This window comes from Equus quagga, chromosome 4, assembly GCF_021613505.1.
Source record: "Equus quagga isolate Etosha38 chromosome 4, UCLA_HA_Equagga_1.0, whole genome shotgun sequence".
NCBI classification, from domain to species: domain Eukaryota; kingdom Metazoa; phylum Chordata; class Mammalia; order Perissodactyla; family Equidae; genus Equus; species Equus quagga.
This window is the reverse complement of record NC_060270.1, coordinates 21,370,203-21,390,609: the sequence shown is the minus strand read 5'-3', so window position 1 is coordinate 21,390,609 and position 20,407 is coordinate 21,370,203. Positions and strand designations below refer to the sequence as shown.

General features: G+C 40.3%; 1 protein-coding gene across 1 annotated transcript; it reads left to right on the top strand.

Annotated features, from left to right (window-relative positions):
• Positions 1-226: 226 nt before the first annotated feature.
• On the top strand, positions 227-19,824 carry LRRC58 (leucine rich repeat containing 58). The gene is made up of 4 exons (XM_046658547.1): positions 227-860; positions 10,599-10,727; positions 11,387-11,664; positions 13,910-19,824. Exons 1-4 carry the CDS (start codon positions 361-363, stop codon positions 14,116-14,118), a joined length of 1,116 nt encoding a protein of 371 aa, XP_046514503.1. The 5' UTR covers positions 227-360; the 3' UTR covers positions 14,119-19,824.
• The last annotated feature ends 583 nt before the right edge of the window (positions 19,825-20,407 follow it).

Here is a 20,407-nt window from a genome sequence, read left to right as displayed (position 1 = left end):
TTTTACTGAGGCGGCCTTGGACTCTGTGGACAAGTCAACAGCCTCCCGAGACTACCACCGCGGCCGCCCCAACCGGACCGGAGTCAGAGGGCCCCAGGAAGGCCTTCGGTGCGCACCCCCGCCCGCGGCCCCCCTCCGCGCCGCGCGCCACGTGCCACGTGGGGCGGAGCCTGGCCCCCGAGCGGCGCGCGCACCCCGCCGCCTGGCGTCGCGGGCCTCGGCGGCGCCGCGGGGTGAGCAGCCGCCGCGCCACTTCCGACGCCGCCCTCCCTTCAGGTTCCGGGGCGCCGCGGAGCTCCGGGCCTGCAGAGCGCGCGGCGCTGTTGGGAGTACGGCGCCCCGGGCCCGGCGGCGGCCGGGATGGAGGAGACCGGGGCGGCGGTGGCCGCAGCCGGGGAGGCCGAGCTGAACCTGTCCCGCCTCAGCGTGCCCGCCGAGACGCTGGAGGCGGAGCTGGAGGCGCGGGCCGAGGAGCGGCGCGGCGCGCGGGAGGCGCTGCTACGGCTGCTGCTGCCGCACAGCCGGCTGGCGTCGCTGCCGCGGGCGCTGGGCAGCGGCTTCCCGCACCTGCAGCTGCTGGACGTGAGCGGCAACGCGCTGACGGCGCTCGGGCCCGAGCTGCTGGCGCTGCGCAGCCTGCGCACGCTGCTGGCCAAGAACAACCGGCTCGGCGGGCCCGGCGCGCTGCCCAAGGGCCTGGCGCGCTCGCCGCTCTGCCGCAGCCTCCAGGTGCTCAACCTCAGCGGGAACTGCTTCCAGGAGGTGCCCGCCTCGCTGCTGGAGCTGCGCGCGCTGCAGACCCTCTGCCTGGGCGGCAACCAGCTGCAGAGCATCCCGGCCGAGATCGAGAACTTGCGGAGGTGAGCGGGTCCCTGATGCAGAGGAGGGGGCGCCGGGCCCGGCCTCGGCGCCCTTCAGTTGCCACGTTAACTGTCGTCTTCCGGGCTGTCTATTGAACTCTTGGCCAGTGAGTACTGCCTGGCCATCTCGGCGAGTCGCAGTGAAGATCTAACAAGGTCGTGTGTCTGACAGCGTTTGCTATGTAGCGTGTGCCCTGTGCAGATGTTTAAGGCAATTTTTCTGTCTTCCTTGGGTTTGGGGGAGTGATCCTGAGTAGGTACGCAAACAAATGTAAATCTGAGCTTGTCACTTCCTTCTCAGACGACTTTGGGGGTTTTCTACGCTTATAGATCAGTTTATGCCTTTTAGCGTGACATACAAGCTACTCTGAGCTGACTCTTGCTATCCGCAACATTTCCTGCTCCCTCTTCTCTATAGCAATACCAGCAATAATGCTATTTGTGGAATTCAGTGATCCATGCACTTTGCGAGCATCTTGTAGGCATTCACTAAATGTGTTGAATGGATGCAGTGTCTCTGTACGTGTGCTCTTGCCGTTGCCTGGAATATTGCCTGCACCTGGCAAACTCCTATTCATCCTTCAAAACCTCTCTTGATGAACATCTCTTTGTTTCTTTCTTTTACTGCTTCCTGGAGAACCATTCAATTATTGGCTAAACTATACTTCCTCTGTACCTTGTTCACCCCGCCATTGCATTTACCTTATTGATTATTATTCCTTGTTTACAGGTCTGCCTCACCCTCACCTATTAGATTACTTAGTAAATGTATGTTGAATTAAATGGAAGGAGGAAGCAGAGAAGCAGGATAGCAGAAGTCCCCTAGAGGTGCCTGGCAGGGGAATGAAAAATAGAGCAAGAGCAAGTGTATTGTTCAAAGTGAAAAAAAGTGTCTTCCATCTGTAAAATCTTTTCACGTCTTTTATTGAATTTTCTGAGATATCAAAATGTTAGAGCTGGAAGAGACCGCAGAGTTAAATGTAGTGAAAAGAACATTGGCCTGAGGATAAGAACTCTCGGTGTCCCAGCCTCAGGCAAGTCACTCAACATATCCTGACGACAGCTTCCTAACCGGCAAAATGAGGCCTTTGGACAAGATATCCCTTTATTTACTCCTCATCAGATACTTATTGAGTACCTACCATGTGTCAGGCACTGTCCTAGGTGCTGGGGATACAATGGTGAACATGTTCCTGCCCTCGTGGAGCTAACACACTAACACAGGAGACGTTACACCTAACTGTAAACCTCATTATTTAATTACAATTGTTATAAGTTCTGTGGAGATGTGCAGAGTGCCTTGAAATGACATAACAGAGGGACCTGACTTAGTTTGGTCCTTGAACAAGTAACATTTGAATTGAGCTTTTGAAGGAAGAGGAAGAATTAACTAGGAGAGGGTGGGGTGGGATCAGTTCAGGTAGAAGGAACAGCACATGTGAGATCCCAGGGGCAAGTAGGACTGAAGGCCAAAATTTTGAAAGAAGGACATCGTACTGGAGCATAGTGAGGAAGTAGGAACGTGGCCAGTATAAATTTGGACCAGATCCCAGGCCATGTCAGATCTTGAAGGCCATGGTGAAGTTTGGATTTTATACCAAGTACATGTGAGACAGTTTTTAAAGCACCTCTGTCTTGTCGCTGTGCAGAGATGGAGTGGGGAGGGGGTGGAGAGAGAGATGAGATTCTGAGGGCTGGTTAGAAGGAGGCCATTCTAGTAGAATGAGCGACGATGGTAGCTTATACCAGGGTGGTGCTAGGAAAGATACTAAGAAATAGAAGGGTTGGAGAGAGATTTAGATTAAAGTTGACAGGTCTTGGTTCCTTCTAATTTTGATGTTACATAATTCCAGCCTTCTTAGTCTTTTCATACTAAGAGAAACCCAGAGCAAGAATTATTTCTGTCACATGGGGAAAATGGTAGGCAAAAATCCCATTAATTGAATACTTACAATGCAGTAGGCCCTGTTGAAGGTGCTCTAAATATGCTTTTTAATTCTCACAGTGACTCTGTGAGATGAGAGGAAGAAACTGGGGCTCTGAGAGGTTCGGTCATAAGGTCACAAAGCCTGTGAGCGGTGGAACTGGATATGACCACTGGGGTTTCTGGCTCCAAACCCATGAATTTTCCACAGTGATAGAGTGGGGCTAGAACCTGATTCTCCCGACTTCTGTTCTCTTGCATATGTGACCAGGAGGATTAGTCAAAGCCTGGTTGACATAATTTTCGGGGCTGGTAACTGTGTTTTTTGGTTATTATGCCTTTGCTATGTGGGATCTTTTATGTTAGAGTTTTTATTTTTCAGTTGTATGCTCCATTGCTCTTAACTGATAAGAATTAGTAAAAGTTTAGGCCGTGCCCCAAATATAAACTCTGGTTGAGTGTAGACTAAAAGAGTCGTGTAGAAATATACTCTGAGAGGTAGAAACAGCCTAAATGGGCTGATTCACCCCCTTCTTTGTACGGATGAGGGAATTGCGATTTAGTACCAGTCACTTGATTGAGGCCAAAAAGTGAGAGTGAGATTTATGTGGTTCACCCCTCAAGGGCTGCCTGTTACTCACTGCTGAAACAACGCATGAAAGCTTCAAAAATGGAGAAGTGGAAGTTCAGTCACTTAAACCCTGAGGTACCTGCCCCAGAACGCCTTCTTCTCTTAGAATGTATGTGACCCCCAGACCTCGTTAGTCACGCTGATGTGTATTGTAAACTGTGCTGTGCTGCTGTGAAGACCACGTCAGGTGTGTTTGAATGTTAGGAAGATAGCTGCCCTCTTTAATAGCAATTTCAAAAGTAACGCAGAGCGTATAGTCCATATAAATGTCCCTCTGCTCTCCACGCTTCTTCATTTCAGGAAGGAATAACAAACACACACTCTTAGCTTACGTGGCGTAATTGACCTCTCCAGATTTAGTGGGTGCCTCCATGTATGTTTTCTTTACTTTGTTGATCCTTTTCCCTAGTGTCAAAATCTTTAGAAAATGGCTTCTGAAAGATCAATTTTGAAGTAATAAGTAGGTGCTGAAAATATTATTTTTATGATTAACTTCATTCCCCAGGAGTAAATTCAGCTATCAGTGTAACCATGAGGTTGTAGGTGTTGATTCTTTCCATCAAAATAGGAGGTTAGGGGGCTGGCCCCGTGGCCGAGTGGTTAAGTTTGCGTGCTCCGCTTTGGCTGCCCAGGGTTTCGCCGATTCGAATCCTGGGCGCGGACATGGCACCGCTCATCAGGCCATGCTGAGGTGGCATCCTACATGCCGCAACTAGAAGGACTCACAACTTAAAACACACAACTATCTACCAGGGGGCTTTGAGAGAAAAAAGAAAAATAAAATCTTTAAAAAAAAGAAAAAAGGTTATTCTTCAACAAGTAGTTATAATAGCTGGCTTCTATGAGCACAGACTTGTTTTTGTTTTATAATGTTGAAAAAGTAGGTGTAATTCATATTTCAACCTATTTCTTCTTCTGAACTCTTGCCTGTCATTCCTCTCAGTTAGCTCGGACATTAATTGAGAAAGAGCTTAATAACTTACCACCAAATGGGTAATAGACTTGACGTGAGAAAATAGACTTGACGTGAGAAACCAAAAGCTTCAGGCTTGTTTGGCTTCCCGGAGGGTAGGTGTTTGGAGAGCAGGTTTGAGCACGGGTGAGTTCCATTGGAACTAGTCCCCACAGTCTTTGCTTCTCAAGTAGTACCTGCCTTTCTCTATTCAGGACCCCTCGCTCACTGTCTGTCTGATGTGGTCTTAGAAATTGAAGATACGAGGATTGTAATGAAGTAAAAGCTAAAAATTAATGCCCTGGAGGAGGTGACTCAACCAGATGATAAGGAGAATGTGATAAAGTTTAAATAAAAACATTTTTCCCCATTTAGAGTTGCATACTGAGTTTTTCTCTGCCTCTCGGCTTCTTCCCTCTAATTTCTTTCTTTTATAGCCTTAGTTTGAGGCAGGTATCAAGAGATGATTCCTCTTTTGTGCGTCTACTTTTGAAGTCTATAATGTACTTTAACAGTCCCTGGTGAGTGATAGTATTTGAAAATGACTCAACATGCGAATGCTACCTCAAGAAAACTGTGTTCTTATCTTTCTGTGTTTCTCTTACTTTCTGTTTTCTGCCTCTGTCTACAAATCTGTCTCACTTTAATTCCATCTGCCTTTAACCAACCATAATGTAGGACTAGTGTATATTTTTGTTATAATAATGTCATTTTTATTTGGGTAGAGAAGCAAAACATTTTCGACTTATACCTGCGGCTAAAATTGATTGGCACTGAGGGGCCCTAGTGTATTTTTTTTGGTGGGTCATTGGTCCCTGCTGGAGAAAAGGCATCTACTTCAGTATCCCTAAGGGTTGGAGAGGTGAGTTACTTTTCAAGAACAAATTTAAGGTTAGTCTGTTAATGCTAAACAGAAAGGAAAGGAAGAAATATCGTGAACTGTTTTCCTGTTTTCTATATTTGTCAAACACCGAAAGAATTGTTCCAATCCTGATTAACAGAGGTGCAATCCTGACAAACACAGGAACTTTTAAACACTATAGTTTTGCTTTAAAGATTTTATTTTATTTTTTTCCTTTTTCTCCCCAAAGTCCCCCGGTACATAGTTGTATATTCTTCATTCTAGGTCCTTCTAGTTGTGGCATGTGGGACGCCACCTCAGCATGGCTTGATGAGAGGTGCCATGTCTGCGCCCAGGATTTGAACTGACGAAACACTGGGCCGCCTGCAGCGGAGCGCACGAACTTAACCACTCGGCCCACGGGGCCAGCCCCTATAGTTTTGCTTTAAATTGAACACCTTTGCCTTCTCCTTACAAAAAAGCATGTTTGGAAACAGTAGAGTGTGTTTTAGAAATTTAATTCTCACAAATCATTGAAAGGGCTCAAGTCCCTAGAACTTTGGAAGTTGAGTTTCAAAGTGAGAAATAAGCCTGAAAGTGTACATTTAATATGCTGGTTGTGTAGTCTGGTTGATGGATACCCATCAATTGCAAAAGAAAATTTACGTAATTTCAGAATCATGGGCTTGGTTATATTTTGAAACATGACATCCTTCTCTGCCAAAGTCACAGTAACTACTCAGGTTTGGTATCCTTTCTGTCTGTGTGTCCCCCACTCACCCACCTGAAGCATTGAGAGAAGACGACATGGAATACTAGTTTCTCTTGATTGCTGACTTAAACAAATAGAAAGGACAATATTTGAATTTACTCTTAGGCTCACTCTTCCCCTTCTTTGCTTTGTTTTCTTTTCTCCTCCAGTATTGAACTATAGCAGGTTGTTGTTTAACTATTGAATCTTTTGTAAAAGTTTCCAAGTTTGCTAAACTTTTTCCCCAGATAGCTTTCTTATTAAAATAGTTCCTTTTCCAGGGTAGTTTCTGTTATTTGGACTCCAAATATTCTATCCTATCCTATTCTCTCTCATCATTGAAAAACAGAGATTTCTAAGTAACGGAGCATTAACTTATACTCGGTAGGATCAAAAAATCCTGCCTAGGAAGGAACCTTTTCCACCTGTGCTTAAACACTTGCATGTAGGAGAATTCAGTCTTGTATCCAGACAATTGGTTGTTGCTACGAGGTAGTCTTTGAAAGAGAGAAAAATAATGTAACAGAATTAAAGTTGTCTGCTTATTTTTACTAAACATTATAAATCTAAATAGAGAAAGGCAATCTTGAAAAGCTTTACACCATCAGAAATAGAAAAAAAATCATCAATCTATGAAAAAAGAAAGACAAAACTTCAGATTCAGGTTGGCTTTTTGAATCACCACACATCAAGGAAGGCTGAGATTATGAAATGCAGATAAGAAATTCAACAAATAGAAGAAATTATACCTGAGAAAATACATATAATGCAATCTGTAAAGGACTTTAAAGTAAGTATGTTTCCTAACTTCAGAGAGGTAAAGGAAGGAACTTTATCACTGAAACAAGAATAGAAAGTTAAAAAACTGACAACTCTGAAAACCCTAATTAGAATTCCTTGAAGTGAGAAAAATGAAATTGAGTTTATTCCTAAAAATGGACTCAGTGAGCCAAGTGGTAGACTGAAGTCAGCTGATGAGTGGATCAGTAAGCTAAAAGACCTTCTGGAAGCATTATCCTGGAATGCAGCACAAAAAGATAAAGAAATGAGAAGTATGAAAGAAAGGTTAAGAGACATGGAAAATTGATCCTGAAGTTCAAGCTGCTGTTTAACAGGAAATTCTAGAAAGAGGAATGTAGGAAAGGCAATGTTTGAAGTAATAGTGGCTATTTCCCAGAATTAAAAAAGAGAGTGCTCTAATCTGGTATCTTGATACATCATAGTAAAACTTTAGAACAATAACGATAAACAGAGAAAAAAGATCCTAAAAGCTCTTAATGAGATAAAAACAGATTACCTACAAAGGAAGAATAGTAATGCTGTCTGTAATAAGATAATGAACAATATCTTCCTAGTGCTAAGGAAAAGTAACTGTCACCCTAGAATTTTATGCCCAGCCAAGCTATTATTCAAGAGTAAGTGAAAAAATTAAAACATCAGGCACAAAAGGACTCAAAGATTAATAACCATGGGTCCTTGCTGAAAGAACTTGGGTCCTTGCTGAAAGAACTTCTAAAGGAGGTACTCCAGGAAAAATGCACTTTGAAAGAAATAGCAAGCTGCCAAAAACAGTGGTAAACAAAGAAATTGGTAAAACATTGATGAATCTGAATAATTATTGATTGGAAGTAAATTTATTTTTAGATCAAGATAAACTAATTCTAGATGATGATATGAAGAGAAGGACAGACAAGCGAGCCTGGATGTGTGTTTGGAAGTGAGAAGGATAGCAAAGGAAATTGAAGGGGCAACTGCTGGCAAAATAGAAACAGCATATCCGGTTCAGAACAGTGGAGAGTGAATGGGATGAGAGGAAGCTGCATGCGCATAGTGGAAGGCAGAGCTGAAGAGAAGAAGATACACCATGGTAACAGAGAACACAAGTCTAACCTAACAGTCAAGTTGTGTACTGTTTATGGGAGTTACACTTAACCTAGAAATACCCCAATAACTGAGAAGTAAAAGGACTGAAAAAGATGTACCAGGAAAAGCTATCGTTTTGCATCTGGCCTCGTGCTGTAGGCTCCAGTCTGCTCTTGCTGCCCCCACTCCTGCCTTTCACGTTCCCCTCCCTGCCACTTCCCAGCTGCTTTCCACACAGTAGCCAAAGTGATCCTTCTAAAGTGTAAGTCAGATACTCAACTAGCCTTTGTTGAAAACCCGTCCTTCCTAGGATAAAATTCAAAATCCTTACTATGGCTCCAAGGGCCCTCTGTGATCTGGCCTCCTGGGCTACCTCTGACCTCTTAATGACCACTCTCCCCCTCTGCCACCCTCTCTACTCACATTGCTGTGTTGCTCTTTCACAACACACCAAGCATTTTTGTATGTGAGGAATTTATACTCAATCATTTTATTCGGATCTACGTTGAAATGTCAGCTTCAAGAGAAATCTTTTCTGACCACCTTATCTAGGATATCGCTTCCATCACCATCTGATTACCTCCTTTTTTCTTTATAGTATTTAAAGCTATCTGGCATGGTCTGTACACATTCACTAATTTATTTTCTCTCTCACTAGAATGTAGGCTTCTTAATGTCAAAAACTTGGCCTGACTTACACTGTAGTCCCTAGACTGGTGCCTGGCACATGGTAGGTGCCTAGTTGATGTTTGTTGACTAGGCACTTTATATGATATGTCATAATATTCCATTTTGAAGAAGAGGAAACTGGGGCATAACAAGATTGTTGCTGGCCCAAGTTCTTATACTCGTAGGTGGTGGAGCTGGGGTTAAATGAAATAAATACTAACAAAAATAAAGCAGTAGGCAGTATTGATAATCAGAGGAAACAGATTTGAAGGCAAAATGGATTAAAAGGAACAAAGAGAAATGCTTCGTGTGAATTAAGGAACAATTCAACAAGAAGTTTTAATGGTCATGAACTTGAATGTATCTGCAGTATAGCTTCTATTTTTTGAGGGGAAAGAGAGCAAAAATTGACAGAACTATCACGGGAAGAAGGAAAACCATGGTTCCGCGAGGAGACTAACCACCAGAGCAAGAAGGCGGAATGATAGGGGAGACTGTAAAAATTCAAACTGCACAGTGAACAAGTTCAGTTCTAATAGCTGTACATTCTTTTTTACACATATAAAATGTGAACAAAAACAGACCGTGCTCTAGGCCACAGAAGAACAAGGTTATGAAAACATGTATTCAACAACAACAAAGCTCCCAACAAATTAATAAGAGAAAGCCATATAACCCATGAGGAAAATGGGTAAAGGATAGGAACCAGCAATTCTCTAAAGATGTACAAATGGCCAAAAATATATAAAAAGGTGCCAGACTTCACTAGTAATTAGGGAACTGCAGATTAAAAGAACAGAATGGTACCATTTGTCATGCCATCGAATAGTAAAAACAATTAGAGCAGGTGTTAATACTGAATGTTGGCAGGGCGAAGAGTAAGGAGGGCTCTTGAATGCTAATTGTGGACTTGTGATTAGCTATAGGGTAATTGGGCTCTATCTTTTAATGGTACCCCTTGTACCCTAAAATCTGGATGGGGCCTGGATTTTGTAGCTTTAAAAGTATCCCGGGTAATTCTTATCCTGGAAGTTTGGGTAATAGTTTAGTAGGCTATCTTCTCCCACATTTAAAGGTATCTTAAAAGAATGATAGTGTCTATTGAGTTAGTAGATTTAACAAGACGACAAAAGTAACATAGTAATGGAAAAGATCTCTGTGTATGCGTTTTATTTATATTTATATAGTAAGAACTGACTGTCACGCCCTTGCAAAAATCTTTTGGAGAGAGCCTTTCCACAGTCGTCACCACAAAGAGTAGCAGTTCATTTTGGTGCAATGTAGCCTACGTCTGAAATGTTGTTAATTTGTTGGAAAACAGGATAATTACGTGAAACTTAATTTCATGATAGTGATCAGTTTTACATAATTTGTTTAGATAACTTCAGAAGAATGTCCTGCTATTCATTCGTAATGTATAATGCTATAATAAGAATATAATAATGAATGCTGTAAGAAGAGCAAAAAAGAAACATAGAGTTCAGCCATGTTTTTCCACTCTTTTCAAAAAAACGGCTAGTGGTTTTCCCATTGCCCAGTGGCATACCAGGTCCAAGCCTATGAGCACAGAATTCAGGGTTCCTGTCATCTGGCCTTTCTCTAGCCTCATCTCTGGATTCCTCAAAATGAATTCTCCTCTTCTGTGTTAAAAGATAATGTTTTGTCCCGTGAAATTCCTCTCCTCCAACCTGAGGTGTGCTCTTTCCTTCCACGTAAGTGAGCTGAATTCATAGTCCAGCTGAAGTCACAGTGCTGTGGGGAAGCCTTTCCCAGTCAGAACCACTGTGTCCTGATTTCTCTACTTTTTTAGCTCCTGAATCATTTGTGGATTGTGCCGCTCATTTTGGTGTTTCAATCATGTTATGCTTATTTTTGGCCTTGTTTTGTGTTGAATTATAATATTGTCTAACATTGGTGTGTCTTGTCTCTTACCTATAAGCTCCCTGAAGATTGCGTTGTTTCTCTAGAGACTGTGAAGCACATAGCAAATCCTAAGAAGAACATCTGCTGAATGAATAGATGAAATGTGTTCAGTGTAATAAAGACAATGGGGTATCTTATCCAACTTCTGTTTTGTTTACTTTTTTTGTTTTTCTTTATTTTGCAGTTTAGAGTGTTTGTATCTTGGAGGAAACTTCATCAAAGAAATCCCACCAGAATTAGCAAATCTGCCTTCTCTAAAGTATTTGGTGTTATGTGACAACAAAATCCAAAGTGTGCCTCCTCAGCTTTCACAGTGAGTAGTTTCAGGCAGTTTATGTATACGGAGATCCATGCTTACGAATTATTGCCCCTATTCACCCACATGTTTTATATGTAGAAGAGAATTAGGTGTTCTCAAAGTACATGCTACATGAGAGTTACAGTTCTGAGGTTTGCTGTTAATTGGGTTGCTTATTGTGAATGTTACTTTTAAATGCTCTATTTAAAATGTTTTATTTTTCAAAATATTTGTCTAGCTTGTCTTCTGTAATCAAAACTAGAGTATTAATTTAGTATAGATTTCCTTGGTTTTATTGATTTTGTATTTGATATAAAGCTTTCCTATCCTAATGAGATAATGTAAAGGATCTCGATTCCTGTTGCATTTGAATACTTTTTTAGGTATCTGAATGATAAAGCATGCCCAAAAAGTCTTTAAATCCAGCATTTATATTTCAGCCACTACGTCAGAATACTCTCTAAGTATTCTGAGCTCTCCAAGATTGTATGGGCAAAAGTCCTTCATGACACTTGCAAATGTGCCCTCTGATCTAGTTTCAGCACCTTCTCGTTTTACTTCCAATGACCTTAGTCTTAGTTGCTCGTTCTTACGTGGAAATCAAGTTCCTCATTTGGCCTTCTTGGTAGTTGTCTTGCATACTGCCATTGAGTTTTGTGTTGCATTCATTCTAGGTTGCATTCCCTTCGTTCCCTCAGTCTTCACAATAACTTGCTGACGTACCTGCCTCGAGAGATCCTCAACCTTATTCATTTGGAAGAATTGAGTTTGCGAGGAAACCCGTTGGTGGTTCGTTTTGTTAGAGATTTAACCTATGACCCTCCAACTCTCCTGGAGTTAGCTGCACGGACCATTAAAATTCGAAATATTCCCTACACCCCCTATGATCTTCCTGGGAATCTTCTTAGATACTTGAGCTTAGCCAGCAATTGCCCAAATCCAAAGTGTGGAGGTAAGTTCATTCATTGTCCTTGCTTCTCATTCACTTAGCTATTTTTAAAATTGATGGTCTAAGTGTTGTTTTAATTTGCTGTCTTCTTTCAGAGAAAGGCAGGTAGTCCCTGTTTCTGTTTCCCTCATCCTTTCAGTCTTTTATCAGAAAGTAAGACATTTCACCCTCTCCAGATTTCTCTCTTCCTCCTTTTATGCCTCCCTTCCTTCCTCCCTCCCTCTCTCTCTCTTTCTTGTATAGTTAGAGGAATAATGAGAGAGAGGAACAAAGCATACCCCAAGGCCAGGTTATAAAGGGCCTGAGGTGCCGGGGTGTGTGGGTGGGAGTTGGTGACTGACGGGCAGGTTATTTTATTTTGGCTCCCTCATAAAAGACTACTTTTAAATAATCCAGTTTAATGGGAGTTCTATTGTAGGATAAAGTAGGTGCTGAGGAAGTGCTGTATAATGATGATCAGAACCAGGTCAGATTTTCCCTGAAAGTCTCATCATGGCTTGACACCGTTATAAGGTTAAAAAGGGAGGAAATGATCTCAGTTCCTCAAAAAATATTGAAAGATAGGAAAAGACACTGTTGGTTTAAAAAAGAAAAAAAGACAATACTCTGGGCCGTTTCTGGCCACTCCATCTTAGAAGTGGAGGTTGCCGTGCCGCATTAGATGTGCCGAAGCTCTTCTCGATTCTCCTTTCCTAGGTTGGCTTTAGCAGTGGCAGGGGTGGGTTCACACCAGGCCTCCAGACTTCATAGTCTGTGTCTAATCTCTGCTTTGAATCTGTCCTTTTCTAGAAATGGACCTCCACAAAAATTCTCTTCTCTCTTAAATGGTTTCTTAATGACTTCTTTAGTATACTGATGTGTTATTTACCTTAGGAACAAAAATACTTTTAAAATTAGTAGTTTAAAATTTGAGATAATATACAAAATAAGCCATTGATGTTTCCCTTCTCAGACTCATTAGTCATTGAACTCTAAGTTAAACAAAAGTAAATTTATATTTTGTGAGCTATTTTGTCCTTGTATAGTCTGAGATCTTACGATTGACAAGATAGTATTTTTCTTTTTTAGCTGATAATTCTGGAATGCTTTATTTTGTTACTTCCATCTGTTTTCAGGAAGCTAACACATTTTTTGGGATTTATTATCAATATAGATTGAGCAGTTTGTTGAATTTATTTACTTTCCTGAATTGTTCAGAGTAATATACCATAAATTTCCCCTTTTAAACCATGAATTATACTTGCTTACTACAGGATCATAAAATTAGAAAGTTAATGAGGAAGTATCAGGAAAAAAACAAATAGAAATCATAGTTTCTCCTTTGCTTGGACCCCATCTTTTTATTTTGGTTCCTCACGTGATACATTTAGAGTAGTAGCTGCCAGAGGGAACTTAGGTAGAGTATGGAGCTGAGATTCTGCTCCAGAGAGGCGATGGAACCCGGAGTTCTGGATGTTCCAGCTGTGCTGCAACCGTTGTGGGTTAGAGGTGTGCAGTATCTTTTTAAGGAGCAGCTCGAACCCCGAGACACAGCAACCTCTGCCTTCCTCTCAGCTCTAGCTGGTATTTCCACTTAGCTGAAGGGCCACAGTTCAGGAGCATTAAATTAGGAATCAAAAGAGCCGAATACCAGTTTCAGTCTACCTACTAATTATAGTTGTGTGAGAATCAAGTGAGGTCATTAGTGAAACGCTTTGAAGGCTATAGATTTAGAGCCTGTGGAAATGTAAGATGGCATTTTCTTTCTTTTAATTTTTCCTTCCCAATACTTAAGAACAGGGGTACCAAAAGTTGTCTCCTTTTTGCAAATTTTGTGTATAGCAACTGATTCCTTAAGATCCTTATTAAAGGAGTTTTGTGGCGGTTTTTTAAGTTTCTTGACTACAGGCTGGTACCAAGGAGTGGCTTGGGGGTGGAGGAATGGCGCTTTAGGTATCCTATAATTTCTCCAGCAGCTGCTGGCCACCAAGTCACCCAGAGAAAACAAGCTAAGTAGGCAGTGTCCTTTCACTGCCAGCTCCCTTTAAGGTAATCTCCTGGCCTTCTCTTTGCAGCTAAATTGCCGTTTCTAAGACCTTCCAGTATTTCTGTAAATAGCTGTAGAAGCAACTACTGCTTCTGCTTAAGATTCACAAAAGAAAAGACTGTATATGACATTTCTTCAGAATGCTGGAGAAAGGGCTGAGAAAGAACCTGTGGCTGTTTGCTGTGTAATGGTTACTTTGTGCTTACTCCTCCTTCTCTCCAGGAGTCTACTTTGACTGCTGTGTCAGACAGATTAAATTTGTGGACTTCTGTGGGAAGTACCGCCTCCCGCTGATGCACTACTTGTGTTCGCCAGAATGCTCTTCCCCGTGCAGTTCCGTCTCTCACAGCTCCACATCCCAGAGCGAGTCTGACTCGGAGGACGAAGCTGGTGTTGCCGCACACAGAATGCAGAAGGTTCTTCTTGGTTGAACAGAGTGCAGGGGGGTGTGAGTCACTGAAAGACTGAGCAGAAGTGGTTAGAAAAGAAAAGACTTTGGAAGGTCACGAGTAACCTTGTCTTCATCTTGAATGTCCGTGAAAGAGTCGGAGATGATGTAAAAGGTTCTGTGTTTCATCTGCCCATTCATCAGGGATGAGTCCAGTTCCATGTTTGGATTTCTTCGATAGAATTCACTCTGAATGGCAGTTTCAAATTTGGCTGGTTGTTTGCAGTTTTCACTCAAGTTTTATATGAATTACACAGCAGAATGGAATGTTCTGAAGAGCAGTGCTATAATAAACCGTGAGCAGTGTAACTTGTGACAGTTGAGTGAAGAAAGAAATGATCAAAGCTGTAATTACTACCAGAATTGTCTTTGGGTTTCGGTTGAACACCGTATCATGACGGGAGGAGCCCTCCCTTCTTGTATTGCCCATATGTCTAGATTACAGAGCTATTCAGATAAGCTCACAGATGGCTACATAGGACCTAAATGTTTCTGACCTGCTAACTGCTAAACAAAGGGACGTAACTTTTATGTAGGATTTTAAAACTGTTCAGTTCTGCTCCCTTGTTCTATGTGATTGTTGCTACCCTCGTGTCATCCAGCAATAACTGTTATAGTGCCTTAATTCTAGCAAAGATTGGGAAATTTATCCAAGAAATGTTGCCAGAGCAGCCTGTAACCTGACATTCTATGCAGAACACTTTAAAATGTGCTTTAACGGAACTAGATAAAGAACTGTATATCTGACATCTGAGCTCATGGCCTCCTGAGCGTCAATCTTTTGTTTAAACATGAAGTGATCCCCTGTAAGCAAATCACTTTTACCCTTAATGAGAGGCCGTGGTCTTGATCAGTTGTTCATCGTAAGACAGAATAACACTTCTTGATTGGAAAACTGGTCAGATTTCTTTTGACAGAAAAGAGATGTAAGCTTGCAAAGCTTCTTTATGTCTTGCATTACAGGAGAGGGAAAATGATTTAAAAATTTTTAATCGTCAAAGACGACTTCTTTGCCTATATACTAACCTGTAACTTTCTCTATATTTTAAAGAAAAACTAGAAAAACATTACAACAAGTCAGATAAAATTGGGAGCAGGAATCGTTTGTGTAAAGATTAAAGTAGTCTTTAAATTGTGTGAAATAGAACGATTTTTGTATCGATAACATATAAAAAATTTATTAAATATATTATATCCTTAAAGTATTGCAGAAATATGGTTTCAAAAGTTAATTGCTATGAGAAATGACAAAATTTTCACTAACTAGTTTAATATGCAATAAAAATTGAATAATAGTACAATTATAAGTTGATATTATAAAAGATAGTACACAACATATACTAGCAGCCATTAGGTAACTAACCTGTAGTAGCATGGTAGTTTGTTGGTAAGTGTTACCTGTACAGTAATAGGCAGGTCAGAAGCTCACCGGAGCATCAAATGATCTCCCTTCTGACCTCCTGGCATTCATGATGGGGGCACATCATTTCTTAAAAGCATATTGTTGTATAGTAATGATATGTACGTGTGTTAGGTTTTTGTCCTATATATTATTTTTTATTTTAGAAGAAAATATACCGTAGGCTAGTTCGGGTTTGTTTGTCGTGTGTTAATTCATGAAACATCCTGAGAGTTTCATGACTGCAGTTGTGAAACGCTGCTATTGAGTGAATCCCTTCACCTTATTACTGTAGTGAGATTCCTCTTTCCTTCTGATTCAGAACTCTTCTGACTGTGTCTATAGAAGTAATCTAGTATGTTTCTACTGCCTAGCATAGTACGTGGGTAATTATATCATAAGATGGAAGTAATAGAAAGTCTTTGTTTACATTTTCATTTGAGCCACAGCAATGGCATACCACGAAATTAGGAAAGGTAAAAATGACTTAGGCACTGCCTAAGTGGCAAGCCCAAAATGTTTTGTAAGTGACTTAGTTAAGATACATAAAATATTTTCGTAGAAAATAAATGACATATTCATAGTAAAATGCTCAAATTGACAGGACCAAATTTTTCTGGCTTAAATGCCTCAGTTTACTTCCTCATTCATTACCAGCTTGATCTAAGTAACAGCATGGGTAATCTTCTAAGAGTTAGTCTTTGTAAAATAAATGGATAGGTATGTAAATATAGTACTTAACCTTATTTACCTCTTTCCAGCTTCCCAGAAAGAAGGTACACTGATTCATCTTTTACAGATGTGAATAGGTCCAACCAGAAACAGTTTCTGGCTTTTGCTACATGATGTAGACATATACCATAGTATACAGCAAAATGGCTTTCAACAAAATGTTTGTTATGGTTTTCCATATGTGCATTTGAAAATCTAAGATCTGCGTGCAACTTGTCTTTGGTGACTTTTACTGAAATCTACATTTTAGCTGTATTATCCTCTTTTTTCTTTTTTTTAAATCTTTGACCTAACCTTTTACAAGAGCTGCTAATATTTTCTAAGATTTTCCCTGTTTCTTTTCCATCACTTCCCTTTTTTCGTAACTGGTGATTGTAGAAATTAACCAGAAGATGCGATGCAAGGGAGCTGATATTCTTGAGACCAGGTAGTCAGCTCCTGAGTCATATAGCTGGCTCTGTCTTTAAAGTGATCGTCTCTCTCTTTAGTTGCTAAGTCACATGTTTGTGTTTAAACTGAAGTTAATAAGCTTTAACTGTATTTTTTGAGATTTACAGAATCTGCACTAATTTTCATAATGAATAAGTTTTTGATATTGCTCAACTCGGACAATTTTGGTGACCAGGACTTCTGTGGTTAGAACTACGTAACCAAAGCATTATTCTGTTTGGAATGGAATTCTTCAGTGCTGAAATTTGAAATTGAAATGGGTGGATTGAACGTTCTTAGTCATCTTTCTTCCTAGAATCCAGTTCTCTCAGGATCACCAAGCTGAGTTGGTGAAATAGTCCTAGGATTTTAGGGAGCAGGAAGATTAGCTAATAGAACATTTTGCCCCCTGGAGTCAGCGATTGGCCAACCTAGGGACGAGCTAGTCCAGGTTCACAGGATTCCTTGTAGTTGAGTAGTGGAGGTAGATCTGAGAGTTACTGTTCGTATTTTACTTTTAAATGTCTGCTGGAGGAGTCTCTTATTCTAAAATTCTTGATATTTGGAACTTTAAGTACCAAGTTTAAAAGTAAAGACTTGCATTGTAAACTGTCCCTCAAATTTGAGAAATTTTTGTGTTGCTGTAGGCGATCCGCCCTAGTGCAGTGTAGTACTGCAGACCAATTCGGCCAAACACTGTAAATACCAGTTTTAAATGGAAGAGAAGGAAAAGGCTGATTGCTGGAGCATTAAATGGAAGAAATCTTTAAAAGCTCAAAGGCCAGGGAGAGAGAAGTCACCAGACACCCATGGATCCTCCTGAGCCAAGAAAGCCCTTTAAAGTAATGATGAGTTGTTACAAAGTTAGGTGGCCCGCTGACTACCATCTGAAAGCCGTATCACCAAATTTCTTCAGTTTCTGCTCTTGGGAGATTGTCCACATCCCTCCACAATGAAGGGCCCAGCAAGTGATACGACTTTCTTAGGGCCAACCTCGCTCTTTGCAAAGGGAGAGAGTAATACCTCATTAACCTAAAATTTGTGGTATAGCCTTGATTAGTGTTTACCTTTTCACTCCGTAAAAAAGAAAAACCACCAAGCAAATAATTAGTGCAAATAAAGTTTGATCTTTTAAAGCATTTTAGCAGTAGCTATTTATATAAAAAGTTATTCTGAATTAGAAGACCCTTTGTAGGTAAAACTTTATCCATTATAGTATGTATATATAAAATTAGTTAAGCTTCATTTATTTAGAAATAGCTAAATGACCTCCTTTCTTCTCATCTGAAGTATAGATTTTATTATGTCAGTATAAATAGTACTCTCCATTTAGTCCAAAATAGTCAGCTTTTAAGTTATGCTGGGTGTTTAGCAACAGTAAAGGCAGCTGTGTAGGTTTTTAGGCAACATGATTTGTAATACATAGTACTTGACCTTCACTGTTTCTGTACTGTACTCTGTATAACGTTAATCTGATGAATTTAATAGCATCCAGTTTTGTGTTTTCGTTGTAGTCATGATCTTTTTAAAGGTAGCAGTGCCTTCAGTTGTGCTCAGAAAGTATGTGCCTTAAATCCTCCACTCTACACCCAAAGTTTGGGGAACTGTGTCGTTTAATAACTTGTTTCTGACAGCCCTGTGACGGTTTGCATTTGACTCGAGGGAGAAAGACTCATCTTGAGCAACTCCTTCCCCTAAAACAGGGCCTCATGTCTGTGAGTCTAGGGCTTCTGGAGAGAGAATCCCAGTCATGCCTGCTGTCACAGAGGTCAAAGCCATGAGGATCAGGGTCCCCTGGAATGAATGAAAGGTATAATTCTCTTTCATGTTATGAGAAAATGTATCTGCTACCACTAAGTGGGGGGCAGCAGTTCCTAACCCACTTCATATTGATAGCATCATGGAAAGATATTAGTCCCATGAGGCCTAGCATATTTTGTGAGTGGTTTCTTTGTAATACTAGGTTGAAAGGGGCCTACGTTTTAATATTTTTCATGTAAATATCTCCATTCCTTTTCTATCTCTCAGTCCGTATTTGCTAAGAATTGATGTAGAAGATAACGGTTCACTAACAACAAACCTTCCACATTATTGAACACTCACAGGGTAATATTGATTTGGGTGCTACTAGACTTTTACCTAGCATTTGTCAGTCTCAATTTATTGTAAGGGACAGTATTCAATCTAGTAAATGTATTAGTTTCATGAAGGTTATTTATATACTGTTATACCAGAAAGCCAGGGTTGGAGAGGCTGTCTGCCTTCACCAGAACTTACTTTCTTCCTTTGGCTGTGAATAAATTGGATAAAACTGTTTTATTCTAAATTTCAGTTAGGAGAAGAAATTTGGATAAGATTTCTGTTACTGGCACTACAGAAACATTACTAAATTGGTTAATTCTTCTGTCTCCCACTGATGTTTCAAGAGAATCCTTTGACTAACTTAAATGGTTGACATTGACGTGTTATTGACAAGGAATATTAACCTCAGCAATCACTTTACAACGATCGTAGAGAGACCTGTGTTCCTGTAATCGGTGTGTGTTGCACTTCTGAGTCTACTTTGTGTTCATGAGAAACAAAAACAATGGGAGAAATATTTTAAATAACCCGTATTTTAACCTTTTATAAAGTTTGGGCCTTTGAAATATCAACAAAGGATATTGAAAATATATGTACTTTTAGTCAAATTACTTTTTATTATTTGATTTCTTAGTTTTCTGTATTTGAGATTTATGAATTAGGAATATCTGTATCTATAGGTATATAGATATTTACAACTTAATGGTAATGATAAATGTAATACTGCAACATGATTCAACAATTAAATTTTATTTTCAGGACAACATATAGTTTACTACATCAGATTTCTGTTACCTTGTAATGGTGAATGCTCTAGAAAGAATATTTAAGCTACTTCAATTCTGTACCTCCTTTCCCCCCCGAGGACATACAAAAAATGTGATCTTATATTAACCCTCTGTGTGAATTTTGCCTTATCAAACATTGTGCCTTATTTTATTAAAAGTGTTTGGTTGGTATCTGATTCTGTATTCTGGAAAAAGTAACAGTATTTTAGTTTTAATTGACAAGCATTTACTTAAAAAAAATTAAAATCCCTATAATGTTGGTATTTGCCTGATTATTTGCTAGACCATTGTTCATCTATTTGTTGAATTTTTTCCAATACATGAATACATACATTAAGCATGTATTAGCATTTACTCTCTGTGCTAGATGCAAAGGATAAAAGATGAATTAGACCAGGTCCCTTTCTACTAGAGTTCTTCTGCTTCCACAGTCTTAACAGACGTGCTCTAATAAGAAATTGGTGAAGTCATTTTGCTAACGAAAAGTCAGTTACTTCTTGCATTTAGTCCAGAATCAAAAAATATTAACACAAAGTAGTACAGTACTAATTGAGCACGTTGATATTACTGTGCTTAGTATTGTTCTTTAGTGCCATTATTTTGGTCACCTAGAACACCTGACATGTTTATAGATTACAGAATTTGGAAGAATATTGTGGTTGGTTATGAGTTGAGGAAAACAGAGTGGCTAGGAAAGACACACGCTTGCAGAACAGCTAATCTTTCAGATTTGCCGAGATGGGACAAGCTCAGCGCTTCCCTGGTTAGTATATAGGAAGGCTTCTTGGTGAAGATAGGCTCAGAAATTTGAGGGCACAAGAGAAAAAACATTGGGTGTAACT

Bases quoted from the DNA above. Each gene is read 5' to 3' on its own strand.
- LRRC58 (XM_046658547.1), top strand. From the start codon at position 361: ATGGAGGAGACCGGGGCGGCGGTGGCCGCAGCCGGGGAGGCCGAGCTG. The intron at 861-10,598 runs GTGAGCGGGTCC...TTTATTTTGCAG, and splicing joins GAGATCGAGAACTTGCGGAG to TTTAGAGTGTTTGTATCTTG. The intron at 10,728-11,386 runs GTGAGTAGTTTC...CATTCATTCTAG, and splicing joins GTGCCTCCTCAGCTTTCACA to GTTGCATTCCCTTCGTTCCC.